The sequence below is a fragment of the Miscanthus floridulus genome, chromosome 15 (assembly GCF_019320115.1).
Source record: "Miscanthus floridulus cultivar M001 chromosome 15, ASM1932011v1, whole genome shotgun sequence".
In the NCBI taxonomy this organism is placed as follows: domain Eukaryota; kingdom Viridiplantae; phylum Streptophyta; class Magnoliopsida; order Poales; family Poaceae; genus Miscanthus; species Miscanthus floridulus.
Window position 1 is genome coordinate 32,670,990 of NC_089594.1, and position 26,120 is coordinate 32,697,109.

Sequence of the window (26,120 nt, forward strand, 5' to 3'; positions counted from 1 at the left end):
TTCTTTGGGGTCACCGAATACCCAGTCGGCACTCTGACCCCCTAAGGAAATTGCATATAGCTCTCCTCTCCTCTAGGGTTAGGTTGAAGCTAGCCGCGGGAAGACTGTACTTGCCATTATCTTGCTGTACCGGCCAAAGCTCCCGCATCATGTTCAGCTGCACCATGTCTTTCTGTGATCTGAGACCATCCTTTGACTTGCCCGTGTCCATCAAGGCAGCCATGAGACTCTCAAAGACATTCTTCTGCATGTGCATCTCATCAATGGCATGGGGGGCCTCCAAGTCTGGCTAATATGGCAGGTACTAAAAGAAGATCGATTGCTTCTTGAATGGTACGCCTTCGATGGGAGGTGTGCTTCTATCTCTAATCGTTCCATCCGGATTTTTCTTTCCATAGACGACGTGTATGTTTTGGACCATTCTGAACACATGTTCTCCATTACGACGTCTCTCTAGAGGGGGTTCATCCTCGAGATGTTGTCATAGTATCTTAGGTACAATTTGCCATGGTACTTGTGACCTGTCTTTAAGAAGCGTCGGTTCCTTATGTAAACTATCTTCCTGCATCCATCTAGGAACACCCATTTAGTACCATCCAAACAGACTAAGCATCCGGTCTTGCCTTTGAACTGTCCAGACAGGGCAAACAGCGCGGGGTAATCATTGGTAGTAACAAATATTATTGCTTTGCATATAAAGTCCTCCCGCTGGAACGCATCGTACATCGACTCCCCATACCTCCATAGCCTCTCCATTTCTTGCATCAGAGGCTCCAAGAACACGTCTATATCAATGCCTGGTTGTTTAGGGTCGGAGATAAGAATGGTGAGGAGAAGGTACTTCCTCTTCTGACACAAATATATTGGGAGGTTGTACATGGTCAAGATGACTGGCCATGTGCTGTGGTCGGTCATTCTCTCATTGAAGGGATTCATTCCATCGGTGCTCAAGCCGAACCATACATTCCGTGGGTCATCACTAAATTCTACTTTGTACTTGGCGTCGAATGATTGCCACTAGCTACAATCGGCCGGGTGTGCGATCGTATCATCATCCACCTTACGCTCATCATCCCATCATGTCATCAGTGTGGCTTCCTTAGGGTTTAGGAACATACGCCTCAAGCGGTCGGTCACTAGCAAGTACCACATAACCAGGGCAGTAATTCTTCTCTTATTTGCATCGTTGCCTAATAGAGTTTCCTCTGAGGGTTGAGATTCTTGCACCACCTCTTCCCACCCTTCTTCCTCTTTCCTGTGGAGGCTTCCACCCCACTTTGAAGGTCATTGTTCTTGTACCGACTAGCCCCACACCTAGGACATGTATCTAAAGTCTCGAACGATGTGCCACGCCGAAAAAGGATACAGTGGTTGGGGCATGTATGGATTTTTTCAACCCCCAATGTGAGTGGACTAATAACCTTCTTCGCTTGGTATGTATTGGCGGGAACTGTGTTCGGCTGTGGGAGCAACCGTGACATGAGGCACAATAGATCATTGAAACTGCAGTCTGACCAGCCGTACTTAGCCTTCAGGATGAGTAGCTTAAGCACAAAACATAGCAGTGTGAAGTATGTCGAACAGCCCTTCTCAGCATCATACACAGTCTTCTTCGATGCTTTTGTCACCCTCTCAAGATTTTCTAGACCTCTCTTGCTCTTTTCTAATATTTTTGGTCCAAAGGCCCCAAGCATTTCGTCCAAGTTGTCACCATCATCTGCATCCCCCTCACGTGCTTCGCCATCATTGCTGACACCACCAGCATCATCACTACCTTGTTCATTGCCAAAGCCACCACCTTGTTGATTGCCATAGTCACGATCCATTTGTTGCTCAAGATCGTCTGTGAATCGGGACAAGTATGCTTGGGTTTCAGCTTCATCAGCTAGATCATCGTCGCTGTCATCAACAACCACTGTTTTACCGTGATGAATCCACACTGTGTAGTCCGGAACAAATCCTCTCCTAATCAGATGTTCTTTGATGGTACTCATATCTCGAAATGCAATAAAGTTCTTGCAATCTTTACAGGGACAAATAATCATGTCACTATTCTCTTTCAACATCGCTGCATGCTTCTCTGCGGCTTTGATGAATTTGTCCACCTCATCACGGAAAAGAGCGTCGTGTCTTAACGAACCATACATCCAAGAGTTCCTGTAGTCCATCTTATAGAAACAAAACAACCAAAAAAAAGAATATTACTCGAGAATAATTGTATATACCTGAGACAAGCACCATGGTAGTAGAGGATAGTTAATTAATTGACTATTAATACATAAATATTTTAAAATATAAATTAATAGGTTCAAATAAACAATTTCAAAAAAAAAAACAATTAGCAACATTTAATATTTCATCCACTACCTTTCATGCAAACTCCATTCTAATTTCATGGTAGAGGATAATTAATTAATGGCCTATTTATCCATAAGAAATTATAAACACACATTATAGAAAGGAATCAAAATAAATATTAAATGATAATTAGTAGCCATGGTAGAGGATATTTTACACATTAGCAACAATTAAAATCTTACACATTCACCTACATGCAAACCCTAGTCACATAAAGAAAAAATTGAAAAAGAATAAAAAAACAAAATCCTAGATCTAGATCTAGATATAGGGTTTCATGACACATGCATCAACCTTCACTAATACTACACTAAAATCAACAAAGATGTACTAACAAAGGGTGCAACCTTACTTCCCTACCTAATTTACCCTAGTATAGTGAAAATTAGGGTCCAATTTCACTCATAACTAGCTCAAGCTCCATGGAAGAGAGAGAAAACAAAAAATCAAATTACTTATTAACCAATGAATTAAACTTTAAATAAAGAGTTGTAGAAGCATTTCCTTACCTTTTAGAGCCTCTTCATCAAAGGATTTGAGATCAAAACCTTCCCCCTTAGTAGAGCAATTTTTAGGAGCCAAAGGCCTCCCAACCTTTTTTTTGGTAGAACAGTATGTCCCGAGGTGGAAGAAGGGGTGGCTGCTATTTATTCGTGCGGCATTAGTAGGGGCAGCTGGTGATTCAGCCGCCCCTACAGTAGAACAGCAGGGGCGGCTGGTGGCAGCCGCCCCTACAAAATGGTCACTGAGGGGCGGCTGGTGATTGAGCCGCCCCTACAGATCAGCCCCAACTGTAGGGGCGGCTCAGGTTACCAGCCGCCCCTACAGTGCCATCTGTATGGGCGGCTGGGTTGCTAGGGCCTGAGGACGCCTACTGTAGGGGCGCCCCCAACCCCAGCCGCCCCCACAGTAAAAATGCCCCTGTTCCTACTGTGCAAATCTGGCGTAGTGTGATCAACTCCATAAAATATAAATGAAGAGTGTGGATTCTCTCTCTCAAAAAAGAAGAAGAAAAACTGGTCTGTTTATATAGTGAGTGACTATTTTGTATCTGCGTGCAACGAGAACTGTCACGGCTTTTTGTTTTGTTTTGCTCTTAATTCTTTAGTCACCTGTGTGCTTTCGCCTAAACAAAAACAACTCCTCAATTACACTTCGATTTGTAATGCAATTGCAACTAGTACTTATTTATTAGCTACTTAATTGAGTCTCACTCTTCACCAACCCAATTGACACATCTCTCTAACACCACCAGTGGCGGAGCTTGAACACCATCCTAAGGGGGGCCATCAATTAGGGGGGCCACTAATGGTGCATGAATCAAATTAACTATGAACTACTGTATTTTTGTAAAAGAATATAATATAAATCTAGGGGTGCTCATGGCCGGGACCTTGAAGAAAGGGGAAAATGCCTTTCGTGCTTATCAGTAACTGTAGCCGTAGTGTAGACAGATGATACGTCCTGTACTCCCTGTCTTTGTCGAATGTCGACGGCAGCACCAATGCTGTTTGGTGAATGAGGGGGTGTTTAGTTCCTCCAAATTCCAGAATTTGGCACTATACAAAAAGAAGATTCCCCGTCACATCAAATTTGCGGTACATGCATGGAGTACTAAATGTTGATGAAATCAAAAACTAATTGCACAGTTTGGTTGTACTTTGCGAGACGAACGTTTTTAGCCTAATTAGTCAACAATTGGACAATTAGTACCAAATAAAAACAAAATTCTACAGTAGCTACAGTAACCGCACCGAATCAGCCGGCGCCAATTCGGTGGCCAACTAAACGAGGCCTGAGTACCTGATTCTGCTCCAAGGAAAAGTGCGAGCGTATTCGCAATTTCGCATAGTGGAAGAACAGGGCACGACATTGAGGTGCGTTCTCTGTTGACAGGTAACCACTGAAGCATACTAAGGTGTAACTAGTTCTTCCGCTGTTCTCGGAGAAGGCCAAGCTTCTGCTCCTAGGTTCGTAGCTAATGAACAAACTCTTAACATAATCTACAGGACCCACAGCATAATCTTATACACAAACTAATCCAGGCATTACGGCTAAACGCGATCGAGGCAAGGACCCGCGCAGCCATTATTCCGACAGTATACACGCGTCGATCGATCAACCTGTCCTCCTCCTCCAATCCACAGCTCGATCAGTCCGTCAGTTCACAGATCAGTACTCCAGCATGTCCGTGATCGAGTCCGAGCACAATGTCGTCCAGAACGTGTCATCGTAACCGAAGTGCGCCGCCATGTCCGCGACGTCACCGCCGTAGCAGTGCTGCTGCAGCTGCAGGCCAGACGTCACGTCCCCCTGATCCGGCCCGCCGGGCGTCGTCGCCGCGGCGTTCCGCATCGCGTCCGCCGCCGCGGAGCTCCCCGCCGGGGTGAGGCTGCTCAGCACCTCCTCCTGCTCGCCGCCGGCCTCCAGCTTGGCGGCGTCCTTGTGCCCGGCCTGCTGGCTGGTGGTGTTCCCGGTGGTGGTGGTGGTGCTGGCTGTGGTGGCCGCGCTGGCGTTGGCCGCGAAGCTGATGAGGCGGGACCCCGCGTGGCGGAGCTCGTCGGCGACACCGGCGTCCGCGTGCGCGATGGCCGTGGCGGGGTCCCGGCAGGTGTGCACGCCGATGTAGGTGACCGTGTAGGTGTCCGGGTCGTCGTCGCGGCGCTGCACCTGCCGCTGCGCCACGCACTGCTGATCGTACTTGTGCGTGCAACGGAAGTAGGCCCTGCACCGACCGAGCATCATCGACAAAAAATTAGTAATTCACCCAAGAAAAAGATCATATGGTTGGCATATTTGGGTTGTACTAGCAGCACGGACTGAATGACTGAGTTGATTGATTAACAATGATTGATCGAAGGGCGGAAGCGTACTTTGGGTACTTGGAGTTTTGTATCTCCTTCTGTCCGTACTTGCGCCATGCGTGTCCGTCCTCCAAATCCTTGGTGTTCTTCGTCACAACCGATGATCCCTGCTGGCCTCTGCAACACACACACATACGCCGCAGAATTCAACATACATCCGGCAGTGGTTCCCTTAAATCAACTATTTTTGGATCAAGAAGAAGTGGACTCGGCAAATTCACCTCTTCCGACAGGCGGCTCTCTTGTCCCCTCCGCCAGCGGCCTTCCTCTTGCCGCTGCCGGCAGTGCAGGTGACGTCGCTCTGCACCTCGGACGCCTCCTCCTCGGCGGCGGCGGCCGCGGCCTTGGCCGTGTCGATGGTGCGGGACATGGCGTGGAGTATCCGGTCCAGGAGGCGGCCGGCGTCGGGCGAGTCCCGGAGCAGCGCCTGCAGCTGCGTCGCGTACTCCCGGCCCTTCACCATGTCCTCCATCACCCGCGCGTACGGCGCCGCCGCTGCCGCCATGGCCAAGCCCCAGCAAGAGGGAAGAAGAAGAAGATCACGACCACCACAGGGACGGGACACAGCTCACTCAGTGACTCACTCGCGCGCGCACTCCTCCGATCCGGGGCCAGCAAGGGCGGCAGCAACCAGCAAGGAAACAAGAAAACCCTTCGAGGGTCGAGGCAGATACCGGCATTTATGGATGCAGAGGGGGGAGAGCCGCGCGAGTCTACGGTAGATGGCGTCCACGGAGGAAGCCAGAGCCCGGGCCGTGGAACGCGGCGGGGCCCGGTGAAATTTAAGCTTTTCTAAGCCGGGTGGCCGGGTGGGCATGTGCCACGCCAGCATCCAGCCTGCTGGCTCGGCGAGGGGGGAAGCATCCTGGAAGGAGAGTGGGGACGGGTACGACGACACGCAGGTGACGTCTCGGACGCGACGTCACCATGGTGATGCTCGACTGCGTGCGCGGATCGATGGAGCGCAAATGCAATGCAATTGGGTCGGGGCTTGGGAGGGCCCTACTCCACTTGTTTGTCCGGATACCGCGTCCAATCGTGTGTGCGTACAGGGTCTCCTATTCGTGTAGGGAGGGATGCCAGCGCACTATTCTCTCCCCTTGGGTCCCGGGACCGGCGTCCTTCACTCCAGCAGCGCCGATTCCGGCACCACCGTCCTTGGTGGCGGACGTGGCATCCGGCGGCGGGAAAGCTTGTTGATGATGGCGACCGTACCTGTGGCTCGATCTCTCATGCGACCGCGGGGAACGAAGGTTGCTGAAACCTTCCTTCACCATGGGAAGGCCAAAGTAACTGTACCACTTATCTCGATTTGGGGGTCATGCCCAATCGACGGCGCCTCCATTTGTGCAGCTTCAGGAGATTGAGATAGCTAGGTTGGGTCTCAATAATAATTGCATCTTTAGATGTACCACTTTTTGTAGAACCACTTTCATGATGAAACGATGCTGAGCCTTTTACAGGTGAAGATGGATAGTGCTGCTTTGGTAGCTGATAAAAATAGCACCCAGAGTTTTGAGTCTTTTAGGCAATGCATTATGCTGTTTTCGGCCCCGTTCGGTTTATCCCATATCCGACTTGTTCGACTTCTTTTTTCAGTTAGAACAATGTTTTTCTCTCACAACATTTCAGTCAGAACAGTATTTTTCAGCCAATTTTAGTCAAAATTTAGCAAGCCGAACAAGACCTTTGTTGGACCACACATGATGTTTGTAGAATATAGGAAGTTGGTAAAAAAATCAGTTATGTTGAACATGTCCACAGTCCACGGATCTGGTGCGGAGAACATGGCCACTGAACAAATCAGGGCTACTGCAGAGGAGGTGTTGAGTGGAATTGTTGCGGGCAGTCTAGCATAGGAGCAGAGCACCCATGAGAGATCTTGGGAAAAGTTCTTCTCCGTCCTACCAGCTCAGAGATTGCTGAGACCAAGACTAATAATAGAGCCGGCTGCTAACTGTAAGATTTCTTTGCAATGTTTTCTTAACCCATTTATATAGTAGTTAGCTCATCACTATTAATACATAGTCCTACTTGTCTCTCACAAATTTTTTTAGTTCTTGTGTCTAAACCAGCTGTAAGCTTACAACCCGTTTCTATTCTCTCTTCTCTCATTTCTTCTCCACCTCAGCATTTAGCCTAGCTTTGCAGCATGCTATTATACTTGCTCTTAACATGTAGCACGCTCGTCCATTAGCACTTCTGCTCGGTATAGATGGCCAACGGGCCGGCCCGGCACGGGCTCGTGCCAGGCACTGACCCGGAGGGGGTCGGGCTGGCATGGCTGAAAGCTGTAGTTTGGTTTTGGTGAATTGAATGAAACCATAAGTGCTAACTTAGTTTATTAAGTGATCATGAGATAGGATAGCACATTCCAAGTGTTGAAGCAAATGAAGATCATAACATGATGATGGCGATGACATGGTGATGATCAAGTGCTTGGACTTGAACAGAAGAAAGAGAAAAACAAAAGACTCAAGGCAAAGGTATAAGTGGTAGGAGCCAATTTATTTTTAGGTGATCGAGACACTTAGTGAGTGTGATCACATTTAGGATCGATAGCCGTACTATTAAGAGGGGTGAACTCATATCGAAATATGATTATCAAAGTGCCACTAGATGCTCTAACTCATTGCATATGTATTTATGATCTAGTGGAGTGCTAACACCCTTGAAAACATTTGTGAAAATATGCTAACACATGTGCACAAGGTGATACACTTGGTGGTTGGCACATTTGAGCAAGGGTTAGAAACTTCACCGGCGGAGTGTCCGCCTGTAGAGTGCGGACAGTCCGACGGTGCCACCGGCACCCTATATAGAAAAGACAGGGTTTCACAGAGTGTACCAGACGCTGGTCTCAACTGGACCGGAGCATTTGGTCAATGGAAGTTGTGAAGATGCTAGCGTCGGTCTTCGATCGGACGCTGGGTCACTTTATGACCTAGACACTGGCGGGGTGTGTCCTAGTCCTACTGACGTGGCAGTGCACAGAGGAGACAGTCAGTGACCAGGACGCTGGGTGAGTCCGGTCGAGCATGTCCGGACACGTCCGGTCGTGAGTGGAGGCTTACTAAAAATGACCGGACGCTGGGGTCTTATGTCCGGTCATGATCAAACTGACGCGTTCGGTCATAGCTGAAACCTTACTGGAAGTGACCGGATGTTGGGGTCCTATGTCCGGTCATGGCACTGTGCTGCGTCCGGTCATCACTTGACCGTTGAGATTGGGCAATCAGCGTTTGAAGCCAATGACACGTGACAAGCATCGGGCGACCGGACGCTGGGGTCCTACATCCGGTCGATCTGACCAGAGCGTCCGGTCACCCTAAGTTGTGCTAAGTGAAGGGGTACAATGGCTCTATTTCGTGGGGGCTTCTATTTAAGCCCCATGGCCAGTTCAAGCTCACTCTCTTGGCCATTTGCATTGACATAGCAACCTTGTGAGCTTAGTCAAAACCCTTCCACTCATCTCCATCATAGATTCAACATCTTTGTGAGATTGGGAGTGAATCCAAGTGTATTGCTTGAGTGTTTGCATATAGAGGCACTTGGTGTTCGTGTTTCACTGCGGGATTCACTTGTTACTCTTGGTGGTTGTCGTCACCTAGATGGCTTGGAGCAGTGAGGATCGTCGAGCGAAGGTTGGTGATTGTCTCCGGCTCCGATCATGATGATTGTGAGGGGTTCTTGACCTTTCTCTAGGCAGAGAGCTAAAAGGTACACTAGTGGATTGCTCATGGCTCAGTGTGATCTTCATCTTGTGTTGGTTGTGCGGCACCCTATTGAGGGTTTGATGTGTGATGCCAATTAGCGTGTGAACCTCCAAGTGAGTGAATCGCCACAACGAGGACTAGCTTATCGACAAGCAAGTGAGCCTCGGTAAAAAAATCATTGTGTCATCATTTGATTCCGAGGTGATTGGTCTTCATTGGTATTCATTCTTGTGATTGATTGGCTCATTTCTCGACATGACGGTATAACCATCTTGCTCACTCTCTTTACATTACCGCAAACTAGTTGTCAAGCTCTTTAGTAGTAGCTAGTTGTGAGAGCTTGTTAGTTTGGTTAGTCTGGCTTCTTTAGTTAGCATTTGAGAGCGCACTAACTTAGTGTAGTGACATAGCAATTATGTGGATAGAAACTATATAAACTATAATTATGGTAGGTGGCTTACAATTTTAGTAGGCTAACGCAACACTTGCTTCGCCTCATAATTATCTAACCGGTTTGCTAAGTGTTGTTGTAGGAATTTTTAATAGGCTATTCACCCCCCCTCTAGCCATTAGGACCTTTCAAGTGGTATCAGAGCCGATGTCCCCATGATTTGAGGCTTAACAACATTCAGTGTAAAAATGGCTCAAATCAACAACACCAAGAAGCCACCCAAATTAGATGGCTCAAATTATCCCTATTGAAAAGCTAAGATGACAACTTATATCAAGTCAATCAATAGGAAGGTTTGGAAGGTGGTTGAGACAAAGATTGATATTGATGATGAAGAGGCTCCCACTACCGTCGAAGAAATGCTACTCCAAAATAATGACATTGCTCTTAGTGCCATCCATGATGCTTTGGATGAGAGAACTTTTGAGCAAATCAAGAACATTGAGAGAGCTCATGAGGCATGGAAAAAATTAGAGGAATCATTTGAGGGCACTCAAGCCATGAAGGGTGCAAAGGCATACATTCTCAAAGAGAAGTTTGCAAGCTTTAAGATGAAGGAGGATGAGAGTGTGCTAGAGATGTTCCATAGGCTTCAAGTGCTTGTCAATGATTTCAAAGCACTTGGAGAAGAGGTGAAGGACAAGGACTTCTCCCACAAGTTCTTGAGATGTTTGCCTTCAAGATTTGGCACATTGGTCACTATTCTAGTGAGGAGTGGTTTGGACACCATGACACCAAACCAAGTGTTGGGAGATATAATGATCGATGATACATATAGAGATGATGATGAGAAGAAAGAAAAGAAGGAGAAGAAAGATGAGAAGAAGGATGAGAAGAAGAAGAGTGTGGCATTCAAGGCCACATCATCCAAAGGCAAGGCAAAGCAAGATACATCAAGTGAAGATGATGGCTCATGGGATGATGATGATAATGAGAAGATGGCTCTCTTTGTTAAGAGATTTGGCAAGTTCATGATGAAAAAGGGCTGCCGTGCTAGAAAAAAAAGTCTTCATCCAAGAACAAGGAAGAGTCAAGAATGTGCTTCAATTATGGAAGCAAAGATCATCTTGTTGCTCAATGCCCATACAATAGCGACAAAGATGATGACAAGAAAAACAAGAAGAAGGACAAGAAGGAAAAGAAATAGAAGAAGGACAAGATGACCTTCAAGAAGAAGAAGGGTGATTCATATGTGGCCACTTGGGATAGTGATGCTTCCTCAAGTGATGATGACAAGACCATAAAGAAGAAGGCACTTGCAGGCATTACTATCAATGAGAAGCCTTCTCTCTTCGATAGTCCATCATGCTTCATGGCTAAGGCCACTAAGGTACAAATTTGTGATGATGGAAGTGATGAGGAACATGAAAATGAAAATGATAGTGATAGTGATAATGATGAACCTACTAAGGATAAACTATTTGACATGCTAGAAGATGCTAAAGAACACTTTGGCATTAAGAGAAGGGAGTGCAAAAGCTTGCGTAAGGAACTAAAAGCCCTTAAGCAAGCCTTTGATGAGCACAATGCATCTCATGAGAGGCTAGAGAAAGCCCATGAGAAGCTTGGTAAGGCTCACAAAAAGCTTAAAAAGGCTCATTCCTCTTTGCTTGGTGAGCAAAATAAAAAGAAGCATGTTGAGACTTGCAATATAGGCTTAACTTGTGATATAATTGATGAATCATTTTCTATGCCTATCATTGTTGCTCCCGCTAATCCTTCTTGTAGTACTTCTACTTCTACCTCATCTAGTAGTGACGGTCTCACTTGTGATACCTCACTAATGGTTGAGAACAAGAACCTCAAGAAAGAGGTCAATAAGCTCACTCACACCTTGGCTAAGGCCTATGGTGGTGAGGACTGCTTGCTTATGTGCTTGGGTAGCCAAAGAGCTTCTCTCTACAAAGAGGGATTGGGACTATACCTCCAAGAAAGGCAAGGCGGCCTTTGCTCCTCACAAGACTAATTTTATGAAGAACAATGGTCGATTTTGCACTAAGTTGCAATCAAGTTGGTCATGTAGAGCAAAAGTACATGAACAAAAAGTCACAAGCTAATGTATCCTCCATTAAGCTTGATTCTTTCTATATGCTTACCAAGGGTGCAAATGGTGTAAAGGCTAAGCTCATTGGTAAACCATAGATGGACTCAAAGAAGAAAGCCATTTGGGTGCCAAAGAGCTTGGTCACTAACCTTCAAGGACCCAAGCAAGTTTGGGTACCTAAAAAGAATTGATCTTCTTTTGTAGGTCAATTACAAAGCCAGAGAAAGGCATTGGGTTCTTGATAGTGGGTGCACTCAACACATGACCGGTGATGCAAGAATGTTCAAATCAGTCAACACCAATGGCAATGATGGTTATAATAGTATTACATTTGGTGATAATGGCAAAGACAAGGTCAAAGGACTTGGTAAGATTATAATATCCAATGACATGGGTATTTCCAATGTGTTGCTAGTTGAGAGCTTGAACTTCAATTTGCTATCCATGGCTCAATTATGTGATCCTTGGATTCAAATGCATATTTAGGGTAGATGATGTAGAGATCATAAGTGTAGATGGCTCAAATTTGATCTTCAAAAGCTTTAGATATGAGAATTTATACTTGATTGATTTCAATGCTAGTGAAGCTAAATTATCTACATGTTTGTTCACTAAGTCTAGCATGTGTTGATTATGGCATAGAAGGCTTGGTCATGTTGGAATGAAACAATTGAATAGATTGGTTAAGCATGACTTGGTTAGAGGCTTGAAAGATGTAGTGTTTGAGAAAGATAAGTTTTGTAGCTCTTGTCAAGCCAGTAAACAAGTTGGAAACACACATCCTAAGAAAAGCATGATGAGCACTTAGTAAAGCATTTGAGTTATTGCACATAGATTTATTTGTACCAATACAATATACTAGCATTGGTGGTAACAAATATAGCTTTGTGATAGCGTATGATTACACTAGATATACATGGGTATTCTTTCTAGTGGACAAAAGTGATATGTTTACAACATTCAAATCATTTATCAAAGGCATTCACACTGAGTTTAAAACAACCATCAAGAGAGTTAGAAGTGACAATGGTAGTGAGTTCAAGAACACTAGAATTGATGAGTTGTAGTGATGAATTTGGAATTAGACATTAATTCTTGGCCAAGTACACTCCATAATCAAATAACCTTGTTGAGAGGAAGAATAGAATACTCATTGATATGGTAAGGTCTATGCTTAGTGAGTACAATGTGAGTCAATCTTTTTAGGGCCGAAAGCTATTAACACTGGCTTGCTATTGTAGCAACCGCCTCTATTATCACCCATTGAAAGAGAAGACACCATATGAGCTCTTGAATGGTAGAAAGGCCAATATTGCATATTTTTTAGTCTTTAGTTGCAAATGCTATATCTTGAAGAAAGGCACTAGATTGGGCAAGTTTGATAAGAAATGTGATGAATGATTCCTACTTGGTTATTCCACTACAAGCAAAGCATATAGAGTTTGGAATTTGGATAGTGGTACTCTTGAGGAAGTTCATGATGTCGAATTTGGTGAAACCAATAGTTCATAAGAAGAAAAAAAATGATAACTTGAAAGATGTTAGAGGCATTCAACTTTCAAATACCATAAAGAACATGGATGTTGGTGAATTGAGGCCTAGACAAGTGAATGATGATGAAGATGATCAAGTACAAGTGCTCTCTAACTCAAATGTACAAGATGATACAAATCAAGTTAGTATAAGTGGCTCTCATGATAATGAACAAGATCAAGTGGCTAGTACATCATCTCAACCCAATGATCAAGAAAGTGCAAGTAATCAAGTTTCAATACTTCAACCAACCAATATTGTAAGGGATCATCCATTGGACACTATCATTGTTGATATTTCAAGAGGTGTGCAAACTAGATCAAGATTGGCTTCATTTTGTGAGCATTTCTCATTTGTGTCATCCATTGAACCAAAGAAGATAGAGGAAGCCTTGAAGGATGTTGATTGGGTGAATGCTATACATGAAGAATTGAATAATTTCACAAGAAATCATGTATGGGAATTAGTGGAGAGAACAAAGGGACACAATGTGATTGGAACCAAATGGATCTTTAGAAACAAGCAAGATCAAGATGGGATAGTAGTAAAGAACAAAGCAAGATTGGTAGCACAAGGCTATACACAAGTTGAAGGTCTTGACTTTGGATAAACATATGCTCCAGTTGCTAGATTGGAAGCAATTAGAATCTTGCTAGCCTATGCTTGTGTTCACAACATCAAGCTCTATCAAATGGATGTTAAGAGTGCATTTCTCAATGGTTACATCAATGAAGAAGTATATGTTGAGCAAACTCCTAGTTTTGAAGATAATAAGAAGCCCGACCATGTGTACAAGTTGAAGAAGGCATTGTATGGCTTGAAGCAAGCACCTAGAGCATGGTATGAGAGATTGAGGAACTTTCTACTCTCTAAAGGGTTCATGATGGGCAAGGTTGACACCACTCTTTTTATTAAGAAGATTGAAAAAGATTTGTTTGTGTTGCAAATCTATGTTGATGACATCATATTTGGATCAACCAATCAAGACTTTTGTGAAGAATTTGGAAAGATAATGGCTAATGAGTTTGAGATGTCCATGATTGGAGAGTTAAGTTACTTCCTTGGCCTCTAAATTAAGCAATTGAAGAATGATACTTTTGTGAGTCAAGGCAAGTATATCAAGGACATAATCAAGAAATTTAACATGAGTGATAGTAAAGCCATTAGCACACCAATAGGAACAAATGGTAACTTGGATAGTGATACAAGTGGCAATATGTTGGATCAAAAATTGTATCGGTCTATGATTGGAAGCCTACTCTATGTGACCACATCAAGGCTGGATGTCATGTTTAGTGTATGCATATGTGCAAGATTTCAAGCCTCACCAAGAGAAAGTCATTTGAAGGCTATAAAGAGAATATTGAGGTACTTGAAGCATACACAAAATATTAGTTTGTGGTATCCCAAAGGAGCAAAGTTTGAGCTAGTTGGTTACTCCGACTTAGATTATGTGGGATGCAAGGTTGAAAGGAAGAGCACCTCGGGCACATGTCAATTGTTGGGAAGATCACTTGTTTCATGGTCATTAAAGAAGCAAAATAGTATTGCATTATCAACCGCCGAAGCTGAATACATATTCCGCCGGTAGTTATTATGCACAAGTACTTTGGATGAAGGCCACTTTGAGTGATTTTAGAATCAAGTTCAAGAAAGTGCCATTACTATGTGACAATGATAGTGCAATCAAGTTGACCAACAATCTGGTTCAACATGCAAGAACAAAGCACATTGATGTCCACAACCATTTCATAAGAGATCACCAACAAAAAGGGGACATTTGCATTGAGAGTGTAGGCACTGAAGATCAACTTGCCGATATATTCACCAAGCCATTGGATGAGAAAAGGTTTTGTAAGCTAAGGAATAAGTTGAACATATTGGATTTCTCAAATATGTGTTGATGCACCCCTACTCATATGACATGCCTCTCCTTCGAGCAATCCAAGGTAAAAGTTGATTGGCATGGCATACATCCTTGCTAAGAACATGTTTAGTGCATCTAGACATCTTTCACATTTAATAGGATCATTCATGAAAATTAAATGAATTTGATGATTATATGGTACCACTATTGCTTCTATGCTTTATTTTGATCTAGTGGTAGCATATGACATGTTTGTGGGCTTGTAAACCTAGTGTTTAATCTAGAAAATAAGCTCTAAGTGTTTAACTCAACATGGTTCAAGATAACCCTTATTTGGAGGTGCGAAGAAGCTTGTCCTTGGATCAAACCGAATTAAATATCTTTGGCAAATGATCTAGATTGGACCAAATTTGGGAAATTGATCCTCACCCCATTGATTGACATTGATAAATCTTAACCTATTCACATTTTGAACCTTTGTGGTCATTGATGACAAAGGGGGAGAAAAACAAAGATATTAGTGATATTAGTACGATGGGGAGAAAAACAAAGATATTAGTGTACTAAGATAGTGAAAAGACAACGACGGGGGAGAATTTGACATAGGGAGAGAGATATGACAAAGGAAAGGGATCAATTAAAATTTTGAGCACACAAGTAGGGGGAGCAAGCTCATGAACTTGTATGGTTAATTTGAATGTGCATTTCATATGTTTGCTTGCATGGCACAAGTTTTAAATTTCAAATATCCATGCTTGTGTGGTGTATGCTAGTTGTAGGTTTGATTGATGAAATGAAAAAACTAGCATGCATAGGTTAAGTAACTAGACTCATGATCATATTATGAAAACTAGACCTTTACTTGTAATGTTGATCTCATGGGGTATTCTAGTTTTTGTGTATGTCTAGTTACTAATGGTGCTAAGGATGGTATAATGGTGCACTCCAATTGGTATCACACTTTAAAGGTCCATCTTTTATACCTTAGCATTATTTGGTAGACATTGTCTCCTATATTTCCTATCTAAGCATATGTGCAAGCTACAATCCAAACTCTTAGCACATATGTAGGGGGAGCAATTGCTACCATTTGGGGTTCATAAAACTTGTCTATATCCTTTTACACATAGTAAATATGTTTCGACAAGCAACATGGATTCAATTGAATTTTAATTTATATCTTAGTGAAAGGGTTGTCATCAATTACTAAAAAAGGGGAGATTGAAAGCTCTAGTTTGGTTTTGGTGAATTGATGAAACCCTAAGTGCTAACCTAGTTTATCAAGTGATCATGAGATAGGTAGGACATTCCAAGTGGTGAAGCAAATGAAGATCATGATATGATGATGGTGATGTCATGGTGATGATCAAGTGCTTGGACTTAAAAAAGAAGAAAGAGAAAAACAAAAGGCTCAAGGCGAATGTATAAGTGATAGGAGTCAATTTGTTTTTGGTGATCGAGACACTTAGTGAGTGTGATCACATTTAGGATCGATAACCGTACTATTAAGAGGGGTGAAACTCGTATCGAAATGCGGTCATCAAAGTGCCACTAGATGCTCTAACTCATTGCATATGCATTTAGGATCTAGTGGAGTGCTAACACCCTTGAAAACATTTGTGAAAATATGCTAACACATGTGCATAAGGTGATACACTTAGTGGTTGGCATATTTGAGCAAGGGTTAGAAAACTTCACCGGCGGAGTGTCCGCCCGTAGAGTGAGGACAGCCCGACAGTGCCACCGGTGCCCTATACATAAAAGACAGGGTTTCACAGTGTGCACCGGACGTTGGTCTCAACTGGACCAGAGTGTTAGGTCAATGGAAGCTGTGAAGATGCTGGCGTCGATCTTCGACCGAACGCTGGGTTACTTTGTGACCGGACGCCAGCGGGGTGCGTCTGGTCCTGCTGACGTGGCAGCGCATAGAGGAGACAGTGAGTGACCGGACGCTGGAGTCTTACGTCTGGTCATGATCAAACTAACGCGTTCGGCCGTAGCTGAAACCTTACTATAAGTGACTGGACGCTGGGGTCCTACGTCCGGTCATGACACTGTGTTGCGTTCGGTCATTACTTGATTGTTGAGATTGGGCGATCAACGTTTGAAGTCGATGACACGTGGCAAGCATCGGGCGACCGGACGCTGGGGTCATACATCCGATCGATCTGATCGAGCGTCCAGTCACCCCGAGTTGTGCCCAGTGAAGGGGTACAATGACTCTATTTCGTGGGGGCTTCTATTTAAGCCTCATGGCCGGTTCAAGCTCACTCTCTTGGCCATTTGCATTGACATAGCAACCTTGTGAGCTTAGCCAAAGCCCTCCCACTATCTTCATCATAGATTCAACATCTTTGTGAGATTAGGAGTGAATCTAAGTGCATTGCTTGAGTGTTTGCATCTAGAGGCACTTGGTGTTTGTGTTTCGCTGCGGAATTTACTTTTTACTCTTGATGGTTGCCGCCACCTAGACGGCTTGGAGTAGCGAGGATCATCGAGCGGAGGTTGGTGATTGTTTCTGGCTTTGATCATCGTGATTGTGAGGGGTTCTTGACCTTTCCCCGGCAGAGAGCCAAAATGTACTCTAGTGGATTGCTCGTGGCTTGTGTGATCCTCATCTTGTGTTGGTTGTGTGGCACCCTATTGAGGGTTTGGCGTGTGATGCCAATTAGCGCATGAACCTCCAAGTGAGTGAATCGCCACAACGAGGACTAGCTTACCGGCAAGCAAGTGAACCTCGGTAAAAAATCATTATGTCATCATTTAATTCCGAGGTGATTGGTCTTCATTGGTATTCATTCTTGTGATTGATTGGCTCCTTCTTCGACATGGCAGGTATAACAATCTTGCTCACTCTCTTTACATTACCGTAAACTAGTTGTCAAGCTATTTAGTGTAGCTAGTTGTGAGAGCTTGTTAGTTTGGTTAGTGTGGCTCTTTAGTTAGCATTTAAGAGCGCACTAACTTAGTGTAGTGACATAGCTATTGTGTGGATAGAAACTATATAAACTAGAATTGTGGTAGGTGGCTTACAATTTTAGTAGGCTAGCGCAACATTTGCTTCGTCTCATAATTGTCTAACCTGTTTGCTAAGTGTTATTGTAGAAATTTTTAATAGGCTATTCACCGCCCTCTAGCCATTAGTACCTTTCAATGGCACGTCGGGCCACAGGGGCGTGCCGAGGTCATGCTGCGTGCCTAGCCACAGGGGCATGCCGAGGTCATGCTACGTGCCTAGCTGCCAGCCCAGGCATGGCCCCTCAGGGCGATTTGTCGGGCCAGGGCTGGCCCGATAAGCACGGCGTCTCCAGCAGGCCAGGCCAGCTCGAGGCCCGCGTCAGAAAGAAGGGAGGGAGGATCTGAGGCGCAGGGGCAGCGCTGCTGTCGCGTCGTGGAGGAGTCAAGGCGTGGGGGAGCGCCGCCGCCGCGTCGCAAGGGAGTGGGAGGGAGCTGCCGAGGCCTCGGCGCCTCATCGTCTTGGCCAAGTGCTGCCGCTTCGATTCGCCGCCGCCCGCGCAAAGGAGCACCGCCGCCATCCATGGGGCAGGGAGCGTGAAGAAGGGAGAGAGGAGTGGAACCACGGAGCCCTCGACCTCGGAGGAGCCAAGGCGGAGGCGCTGAGCAGAGCGAGGAGCCACCCGTGCGAAGGAGCTTGGGGAGTCGGGGGCAGAGTTCGGGGCACCGATCGTGCGAGAGAAGGGATGGAGTCGCGGACGGTGGGTGCGCGACTCGTGAGTCGCAACTTGCGTTCGCGAGTGCGGCGTGGGGAGGGAAGACTGGGAGAGTGCGGTGCGGGGGTGGGGAGGGAAGGGAAAGAATTTTAGGGTATTAGGTGGGATTGGGGTGCAGGGGGATTTTACCAGGCCGCCCAAGTCGTCATCGGGTCGCATCGGGCCTACCAGTATATGTCAGGCCGTGTCGTGCCAGCCCGCATGCCTGGGGTGCGGCCCAAGCACAACCCTGTGCATCGGGCCATGCCGTGCTTGGGCCGGGCCAAAAAACCGTGCTTCAGACCGTGCCGTCGGGCTGCGGGGTGCATGGACATATATACTGCTCGGCAACGATGTCTGATGCTGGATTTTAACTTTTTGTGTGCATTCTTATTTTTTTTGTTATATATATTTGGATTTTAACATTTTGTACGCTCGTTCATCTAGCTGGCAAGCTTGCATGGATTGGAGCGATGGTTCAAGTGATTCTGGCCCCGTTCGCTTGGAGGAATTTGGAAGAATTTGTGAGAGAAAAACACTGTTCCGGATGAAAAAAGAAACGGATCAAGCCGGATTTAAGGGTACGCGAACGGGGCCTCTAACTTGGGAATGTACAGATGACACAAACCACTTCGCTTGGGTAATGTGTATTGGGTACAGATGACACAAACCACTTCGTTCAAAAAAAAAGTAAAAAAATGACCGGTCATATAGAAAAGACTGGTAATGTGCATTGCGTAAACTGCAGATGCTAAGGATGATAGGACTTTGCTTGAGGATCCCAGTGACGAAATCAGCAATGTTTTCATTTATCAGGCTTGGCTAATTGAGTACCTGAAGGCTGAAGAAGTGCAAAGGTAATGTGCTACTGCAAAAGGAGGAACTGCATATCTGCTTGATGTAAAAAAAGAGGAAGGCGGGTGCGGTGGCAACAGCAATGCTCATAAGATGGCGTGAAGGTTTGGGTTGAAGTCTAGTCTAGGCTTCTAGCAAATGTATCTTGGTGTTTCAGCTAATGTATTTTGCATGTACAGAGTAACTGATGCCTTACCCATGATTACAGACTTGTTTTGATGATTTGATTTACGAAACAACTTGGCCCTGCATAAGCTAAGCATGGCTGGCGAGAGCCTACATGATAGATTAGATACGAGCCACGCTGGGCTGGGCTGGGCTTACAAGGAAACCAAACGCGCCCAGATCCTGTATTATGGGCTGTATCGGGGCGCCGCGAGTGGCAAACCAGATCAACAGCAGATCATTTTTCTCAATCTCCTCAACAAAAAAAAAAAAAATCATTTTTCTCAAAAAAAAAAGAAAAGAAAAGAGAGAGAGAAAGATCAACAGCAGATCACACAGCTCATATGGTTTGGACTTCACCGCCGCCATTACCAACACACCAGTGCCGGGTGCCCGATATGGCCCTCTATGCAGCGCCCACCGCCCAGGATGGCCGCCTGCTGAACCAAGGTAAGATCCGGTGGGATCGATCCCCGTTCCCACCCAGATGGCCTAGGAGGGTGAAGCTTCCCGGTGCCGTGCTGTGCCTGTGCGTGCTCGCCGTCTACCTCAGGTAAGCGAAAGCGACGACCCGATGCATATGCATATACAAATACAAGTCGGTCTACGTATAGGCAGCATTCATTAGACGATCGATCTTGTATAGCCAAGTGTCAGTACTCCGTAGAACGGATTTAGCTCTGTGTGGCTCTCGCTGTCTCACACATCAGGAACAGACGATGCAGTAGGTCAGTCAGTCAACCCCATTTACCCAAGTGAGGGGGCGGCGGCCGGCAGGGACCATCAAGTTGACTGACGATGATATTTTGATTATTTAGTTAGGTATAAAATAGAAGTTGCATGGTTAGATTTGACATCAAAGGTATTTTAAGAATATTGTATTTTAGAATTCAATGTGTTACAAGGTACATGTTTTTTTTTGAGGAATTACAAGGTACATGTTATTAGAACAGCAGAGCAACAATAAGAATTGACAGCCATAGCGCTTACCGCACTCAATTCTCTTTCAAGCGCCCTGAAGAACAAAACCCAAGGAAGCAATTGCTGAGCAAACCAACTGACAATGATACCCAAAACCTGGAGAGAATAAAGTATCCTCTTTTTTTCTTCCCTTGCTCGAGCCGGTGAAGATCAGCAGGAGCCGCCGGAGGAAAAGAGGCGAAGCTAGCAGCAAGTGGAGGCTGAGACACAAGAAAGTTCAATCAGATGGCCATGGTGTACAGGAGGTATTGTCCTCGTGCTCTCAGCTGCTTCTTACTGGTAGTACCGCACCTCTTCTTGTCCTTGTTTCACCAAGAGTCAGTGGCCACCATGGATGTGCCATCTTCCCTACCACCTGAGAAGGAGCAGGTGACCATCATGATGAGTCTCTCGAGCTTCGTGGGTGACAGTTGGAGCTCCAACACAAATATGTGCACCTGGACTGGAGTTACCTGCTCGCGCTCTAGGTCTGGTTCTTCCATGGTCGTGACCAACATCACTCTGTCCAACTACGGCATACGCAACCCCTCTATCTTTGCCTCCTTATGCCATCTTGACACCTTGTTGTCCCTTGATCTCTCAAGAAATTTCATTACCAGTTTGGGGGACAAATTCTCCACCACTTCTTGCTGTATGAAGGAAGGATTGCTGTCACTCAATCTGAGCAGCAATCAGTTATATCACAGGCTCAGTGATTTTTCTGGTTTCTCACAGTTGGAGATCCTTGATCTGTCCTTAAATTATTTTACTAGTGAAAATTTGAGTGCAGACTTGAGCTCTTTTCCCAAATTGAGGATCTTGGATATTAGTTCAAATAAGTTGAATGGTTATGTTCCTACAAGTATGGTCCTCTCTTTGACGGAGTTGGTATTATCTGATAATCAGTTGAAGGGTTCAATCCCTACTGGTCTGTTTAAATATGAAAATCTTACTCTACTGGATCTCAGCCGAAATTATCTAACTGGTACTGTCCCAGATAAGTTCTTGAGTTTCTCAAAGCTGGAGACTTTGCTCCTGTCGGGAAATAGATTGAGTGGGGGAATACCAGAGAGTCTGTCAAATGTGACAATGCTGTTCCGGTTTGCAGCAAACCAGAACAACTTCACTGTTCCAGTTCCCAATAGTATTACCACTCATCTCAAGATGTTGGATTTGAGCTATAACAGTCTGAGTGGAAAGATTCCTCCAGATCTCCTCTCGCATATGGGGTTGCACACTGTTGATCTTACCAATAACATTCTTGAAGGGACTATTCCAAGCCATTTGTCTCGAAGCCTCTACCGCTTGAGGCTTGGTGGAAACAGGCTTAGAGGGAACATCTCACACTCAATTTGTGATGGCATGGGCTTGGCTTATCTTGAGTTGGATGACAACCAGTTGACTGGAAATATACCTTCAGAGCTTAGTAAATGCAAGAGCTTGACTTTGTTGAATCTGGGATCAAATAAGTTTCAGGGTCCAGTTCCTGTTGCCATCAGTAGCCTTGAGAAGCTGGTAGTTCTGAATCTTCAAAACAACTCCATTAGTGGACCTATCCCAGATACATTTTCTGATATAAGAAGTCTGACCACACTGAATCTTGGTCACAACCATCTCAGTGGATCTATTCCTTCAGATCTTGGCTCTTCAAGTGAATTAGGGATTCTTGATCTTTCATATAACAACCTGACTGGTGAGGTTCCATCTTCACTATGGAACCTGCAAAGCTTGACACAGCTGGTGCTTTCTTATAATAATCTTTCTGGGTTTGTTCCTAGTCTCCGCCAAAGTGTTTATATTGATATAGTTGGGAATCCTGATCTTGTAACTGGTACAGGAAACAATAATTACACTCCTAGTCATAGTACTGATAAGAGAAGGGCACACAACGTTGTAGTCACCATCTTTGCCGCTGCTGGTGCTCTTGTTGGAATATGCTTTCTTGTTGTTATTGCTACGATCTCATCACCAAAGAGAACATACCGCGTAGACAACGTAAGGATACCACCTGGGGAGGATGCTTCTCAAATCACTAAGGGTGGCCTCATAACAATGAACTGCTTCTGCACCTCTGCGATTATGTTCATGAAAGAAAAGCAGGATGAATGGCGAATTACAGCTTTCCAGACTCTGAACTTCGAGGCTGCAGACATACTCCAGGGACTAAATGAAGAGAACCTTGTTGGCAGCGGTGGTTCAGGGCAGGTTTACCGCGTCACATACACCAACCGGTACAACAGGAGCATCGGGGTGGTGGCCGTGAAGCAGATACGAAGCTTTGGGTCGCTGGACGAGTTGGAGCATGAGTTTGAGTCCGAGGCTAGCATCCTGTGCAACATCCGGCACAACAACATTGTCAAGCTGCTGTGCTGCTTTTCTGGCACGGACTCTAAGCTCCTCGTGTATGATTACATGGACAACGGCAGCCTGGACAGATGGCTCCATGGCGATTACGTCCTCCGTGCAGGGCACCCTATGGCGAGGGTGCGGCCTGTGCAGCGTGTGCCGTTGGACTGGCCAACGAGGCTCATAGTGGCTGTCGGGGCAGCGCAGGGGCTGTGCTACATGCACCACCATTGCTCGCCTCCCATCATTCACCGGGACGTCAAGACGAGCAATATCCTGCTGGACTCGGAGTTCCGGGCTAAGGTTGCGGACTTCGGGCTGGCTAGGATGCTGATGCAAGCAGGGGAACCCAACACGATGACCTGGGTAGTTGGATCATTCGGCTACATGGCTCCTGGTAAGGATCTACTTTTGGTCATTTCAATGGAGTTCACTAATTTTGTCGGATTGTGTACAGTAGTGACAAAGATGGTAACTACTGTAGTCAATACCATAGGTTGAAGTCTTGTGAGGCCTAATTTTATAGTTTTTGTTGTTAATATGTGCAGAGTATGCTTACACGAGGAAGGTGAATGAGAAAGTGGATGTTTTCGGCTTTGGTGTTGTGCTCTTGGAGCTCACAACTGACAAGAATGCCAACGATGGTGGCGATCACGGTTCCCTGGCAGAATGGGCAGGGCATCACTCCCGATCAGGGGCGAGTATCCCTGATGCTACAGACATCTGCATCAGATATGCAGGGTATGCTGACGAGATTGAGACCGTGTTCAGGCTACGCGTGAAATGCACGGCTAACTCACCGTCCTCACGACCTACTATGGAGGATGTGCTGCAGATTTTACTCAAATGCAGCGAGCAGACGCTCAGGAAAAGCAGACTGGAGTGTACTCCGTAGGACGGAGTAGAAGCAGTTCCGTTCTTGCTGTCACAGCGAGTCAGTCGTGTGGAACAGCTTTCCAACGACAAGCAATTGCCATCAAACAGAAGAGTGACTTTTATTGCATTGTCTTAACTCTGAAGAACTAACATCTACGTATTATCTTGGTATTTTTGTTCAACAAAAGAAGACTACATTAATTCTCAGGAATGAAGTAAAAGTTCCCTCTACGTGCTGACAAACTTCTTATCACAGTTTTTCCTTTCTTTCTTTGTATCTTGATTGTTTTCCCCCTGCTAGTTACCTGCTTGTTTCTTATACTTGTACTGTTCTGTACTCCTTTTTGTCAATAAAATCATAGTAGGGGCGTGCCCCTCCTGTTCCCCGTCAAAAAAAAAAAAAAACTTCCTATCACCACTATTATGTAAAAGTGAACCCAGAAATACTCTTTATACCTGTTTCCATTTTACCTACGCATGCCATTATTGAGGGATTACCTGCCACTGCAGTTGCAAAATTTAATCCAAAATACGCTTATATAATGACCCGCCACTGTTGTTGCAAAAGTTAATCCAAAATACGCTTAGGATCCGTTTGGATCCTTAGAATTGAATTTATTTTAATAGTCACAGTCTATTAAGTGACGGGTCATGTGTGTGGGGAGCGCGCGACCCGTCATCCTCGCCGTGCCGCGCCCTCACCTTGCGCCGCGCTCGCCTCCTCCCCTGGCCCACCTCGCGCACGCGCCCACTCCCACCAGCACCCCCACCTGTGCCGGCGCGTTCTTCCCTCCCTCCCCTCCGGCGGCGAGGTAGGCTTCCTCCTCCTCCTCCGGGATCTGTGAGCACCAGAGATGAAGACGACGGTAGCGGTGGCTAGGGTTCCGGCGAGGAGGAGGTCGCCGGAGAGGGAGAAGAAGCCAAATCCTACGGGCTATAGAAGGGCCCAGCCGGCCGGGGGGAGGGAGGCAGGCCAGGCAGTGGGAAAGGAGGCCGGGCGGTTTAGATGGCCTGGCGGTGGTAGCGGTGGTCGGGCCAGGGAGGGGCGGGGGTGCCATGGCCGGAGCTCGGAGCTCGGCGTTGTCGGCGAGCATGGCCATGGTGGAGCTCCAGCGTGAGGGGGGGGGGAGGGGAAGAAGGCGGCCGCCACGGGCGCTAGGGTTCGCCGGCGCAGAGGGGCTGTGGCCGGCGTCGAGGGCGAGGACGAGCAAGAACGGCGGTGGGGTTAGGGTCAAGGATGAGGCACAGAGGGTGGGTCGCGGGGTCAGTGTCAAGGACGAGGCGTGGAGGGAGGTCACGGCGGGAGGTTGAAGACTGGTCGCGCGATAACCGTGTCCTTTAATAATCATAATTTAGACACATATGAATTAAGCTAATATGGTCGTATATGGATTATATTTGTATATTATGATTGGCTATACGAAAGAGATACTTATGTGTTGTATTTTTACTGTAGGGGAGCGAGTTGAAGAGCGTGTTATAAGTTGCAAAGTAGAAATATAAAATGGTGATCTATAGAATCAATTTTCATTTCCCACCCTATGAATTTGAGATAGACTTATATGTGAACTTTGAAAAGCGGTAGAATGTCAAATTTCAAGCCAAATAGCCTAATTTATTAAGTAGATTTCAATTTCTCCAAATGAAATGATCCAAAAGGCCCCTTATAGAATTACCCGCCACTGTTGTTACAAAAGTTAGTCCTCAATACGCTTATATCCATTTCTCTATTTGGTACCCATAGCATTGTGTCAAGGAAAACAAAGCCAACTGTCTTCCTCATGCATTTAAGAGATGAAAGTTGACTTCAAGCAAGAAAGATTCATACTTGCAATTCTAATTATTCTTTAGCCAACTACAGTACAAAATGGACCATAATTCGATATTAGAGTTTAAAAGATAAATGTAGAAAAAAGCTTCTTAATGTTGGTTAAGTGATTGAATCTTTCCCTTGGAATAAAAGGATATCCAAAGCTGTGATTCAAATTAACTTTTGATGTCAAATAATATATAAAAAGGAACATAGCTCAATATGACAGTTTGAAATGTAAACATAGGAAAAATAATAAAATATATGACCTGAAAGATTTAACGATCTATTCATATTGAGAATAATTACAAGCGTCCTTAGTAAAAAAAAAAAAGCAATGTAACTATTTATCTCTTTCCTTGTGTACATGGGTTGCCATTTTGATGCCCACTCCAGAACAACGAGAAAGGATGCTTAGTGCAGTATGAAATTATATATCCAATGGTGATAACTAGGACAAACGCAATAAAAAAGAGAAGCAAATAGATCCATACCACTACCAACATTGTCTGGACTCTGAAGAACTTTCATCTACGTATTATCTTGGTATTTTTGTTCAACAAAA

The 26,120-nt window shown here is 45.3% G+C and overlaps 2 protein-coding genes across 2 annotated transcripts; one reads left to right on the plus strand and one right to left on the minus strand.

The window, feature by feature from the left end:
• Window positions 1–4,272: 4,272 nt before the first annotated feature.
• Window positions 4,273–5,968, minus strand: LOC136508141 (transcription factor WRKY45-1-like). The gene is made up of 3 exons (XM_066502771.1): window positions 5,444–5,968; window positions 5,232–5,339; window positions 4,273–5,083 (listed from the first exon to the last, which is right to left on the minus strand). Exons 1-3 carry the CDS (start codon window positions 5,725–5,727, stop codon window positions 4,531–4,533), a joined length of 945 nt encoding a protein of 314 aa, XP_066358868.1. The 5' UTR covers window positions 5,728–5,968; the 3' UTR covers window positions 4,273–4,530.
• A 14,306-nt stretch (window positions 5,969–20,274) lies between these two features.
• On the plus strand, window positions 20,275–24,085 carry LOC136508849 (LRR receptor-like serine/threonine-protein kinase HSL2). Its single transcript, XM_066503628.1, has 2 exons — window positions 20,275–23,266; window positions 23,418–24,085. The coding sequence occupies exons 1-2, from the start codon at window positions 20,770–20,772 to the stop codon at window positions 23,762–23,764; spliced, it is 2,844 nt and encodes a 947-aa protein (XP_066359725.1). The 5' UTR covers window positions 20,275–20,769; the 3' UTR covers window positions 23,765–24,085.
• The last annotated feature ends 2,035 nt before the right edge of the window (window positions 24,086–26,120 follow it).

What these genes read in the sequence shown, in the direction of transcription:
- LOC136508141 (XM_066502771.1), bottom strand. Translation starts at nt 5,727, where the DNA reads ATGGCGGCAGCGGCGGCGCCGTACGCGCGGGTGATGGAGGACATGGTG. An exon ending in AGAGCCGCCTGTCGGAAGAG is followed by an intron (nt 5,340 to 5,443) that starts GTGAATTTGCCG and finishes TGTGTGTTGCAG; the next exon opens with AGGCCAGCAGGGATCATCGG. An exon ending in CAAAACTCCAAGTACCCAAA is followed by an intron (nt 5,084 to 5,231) that starts GTACGCTTCCGC and finishes CGGTCGGTGCAG; the next exon opens with GGCCTACTTCCGTTGCACGC.
- LOC136508849 (XM_066503628.1), top strand. Translation starts at nt 20,770, where the DNA reads ATGGCCATGGTGTACAGGAGGTATTGTCCTCGTGCTCTCAGCTGCTTC. An exon ending in ATTCGGCTACATGGCTCCTG is followed by an intron (nt 23,267 to 23,417) that starts GTAAGGATCTAC and finishes TAATATGTGCAG; the next exon opens with AGTATGCTTACACGAGGAAG.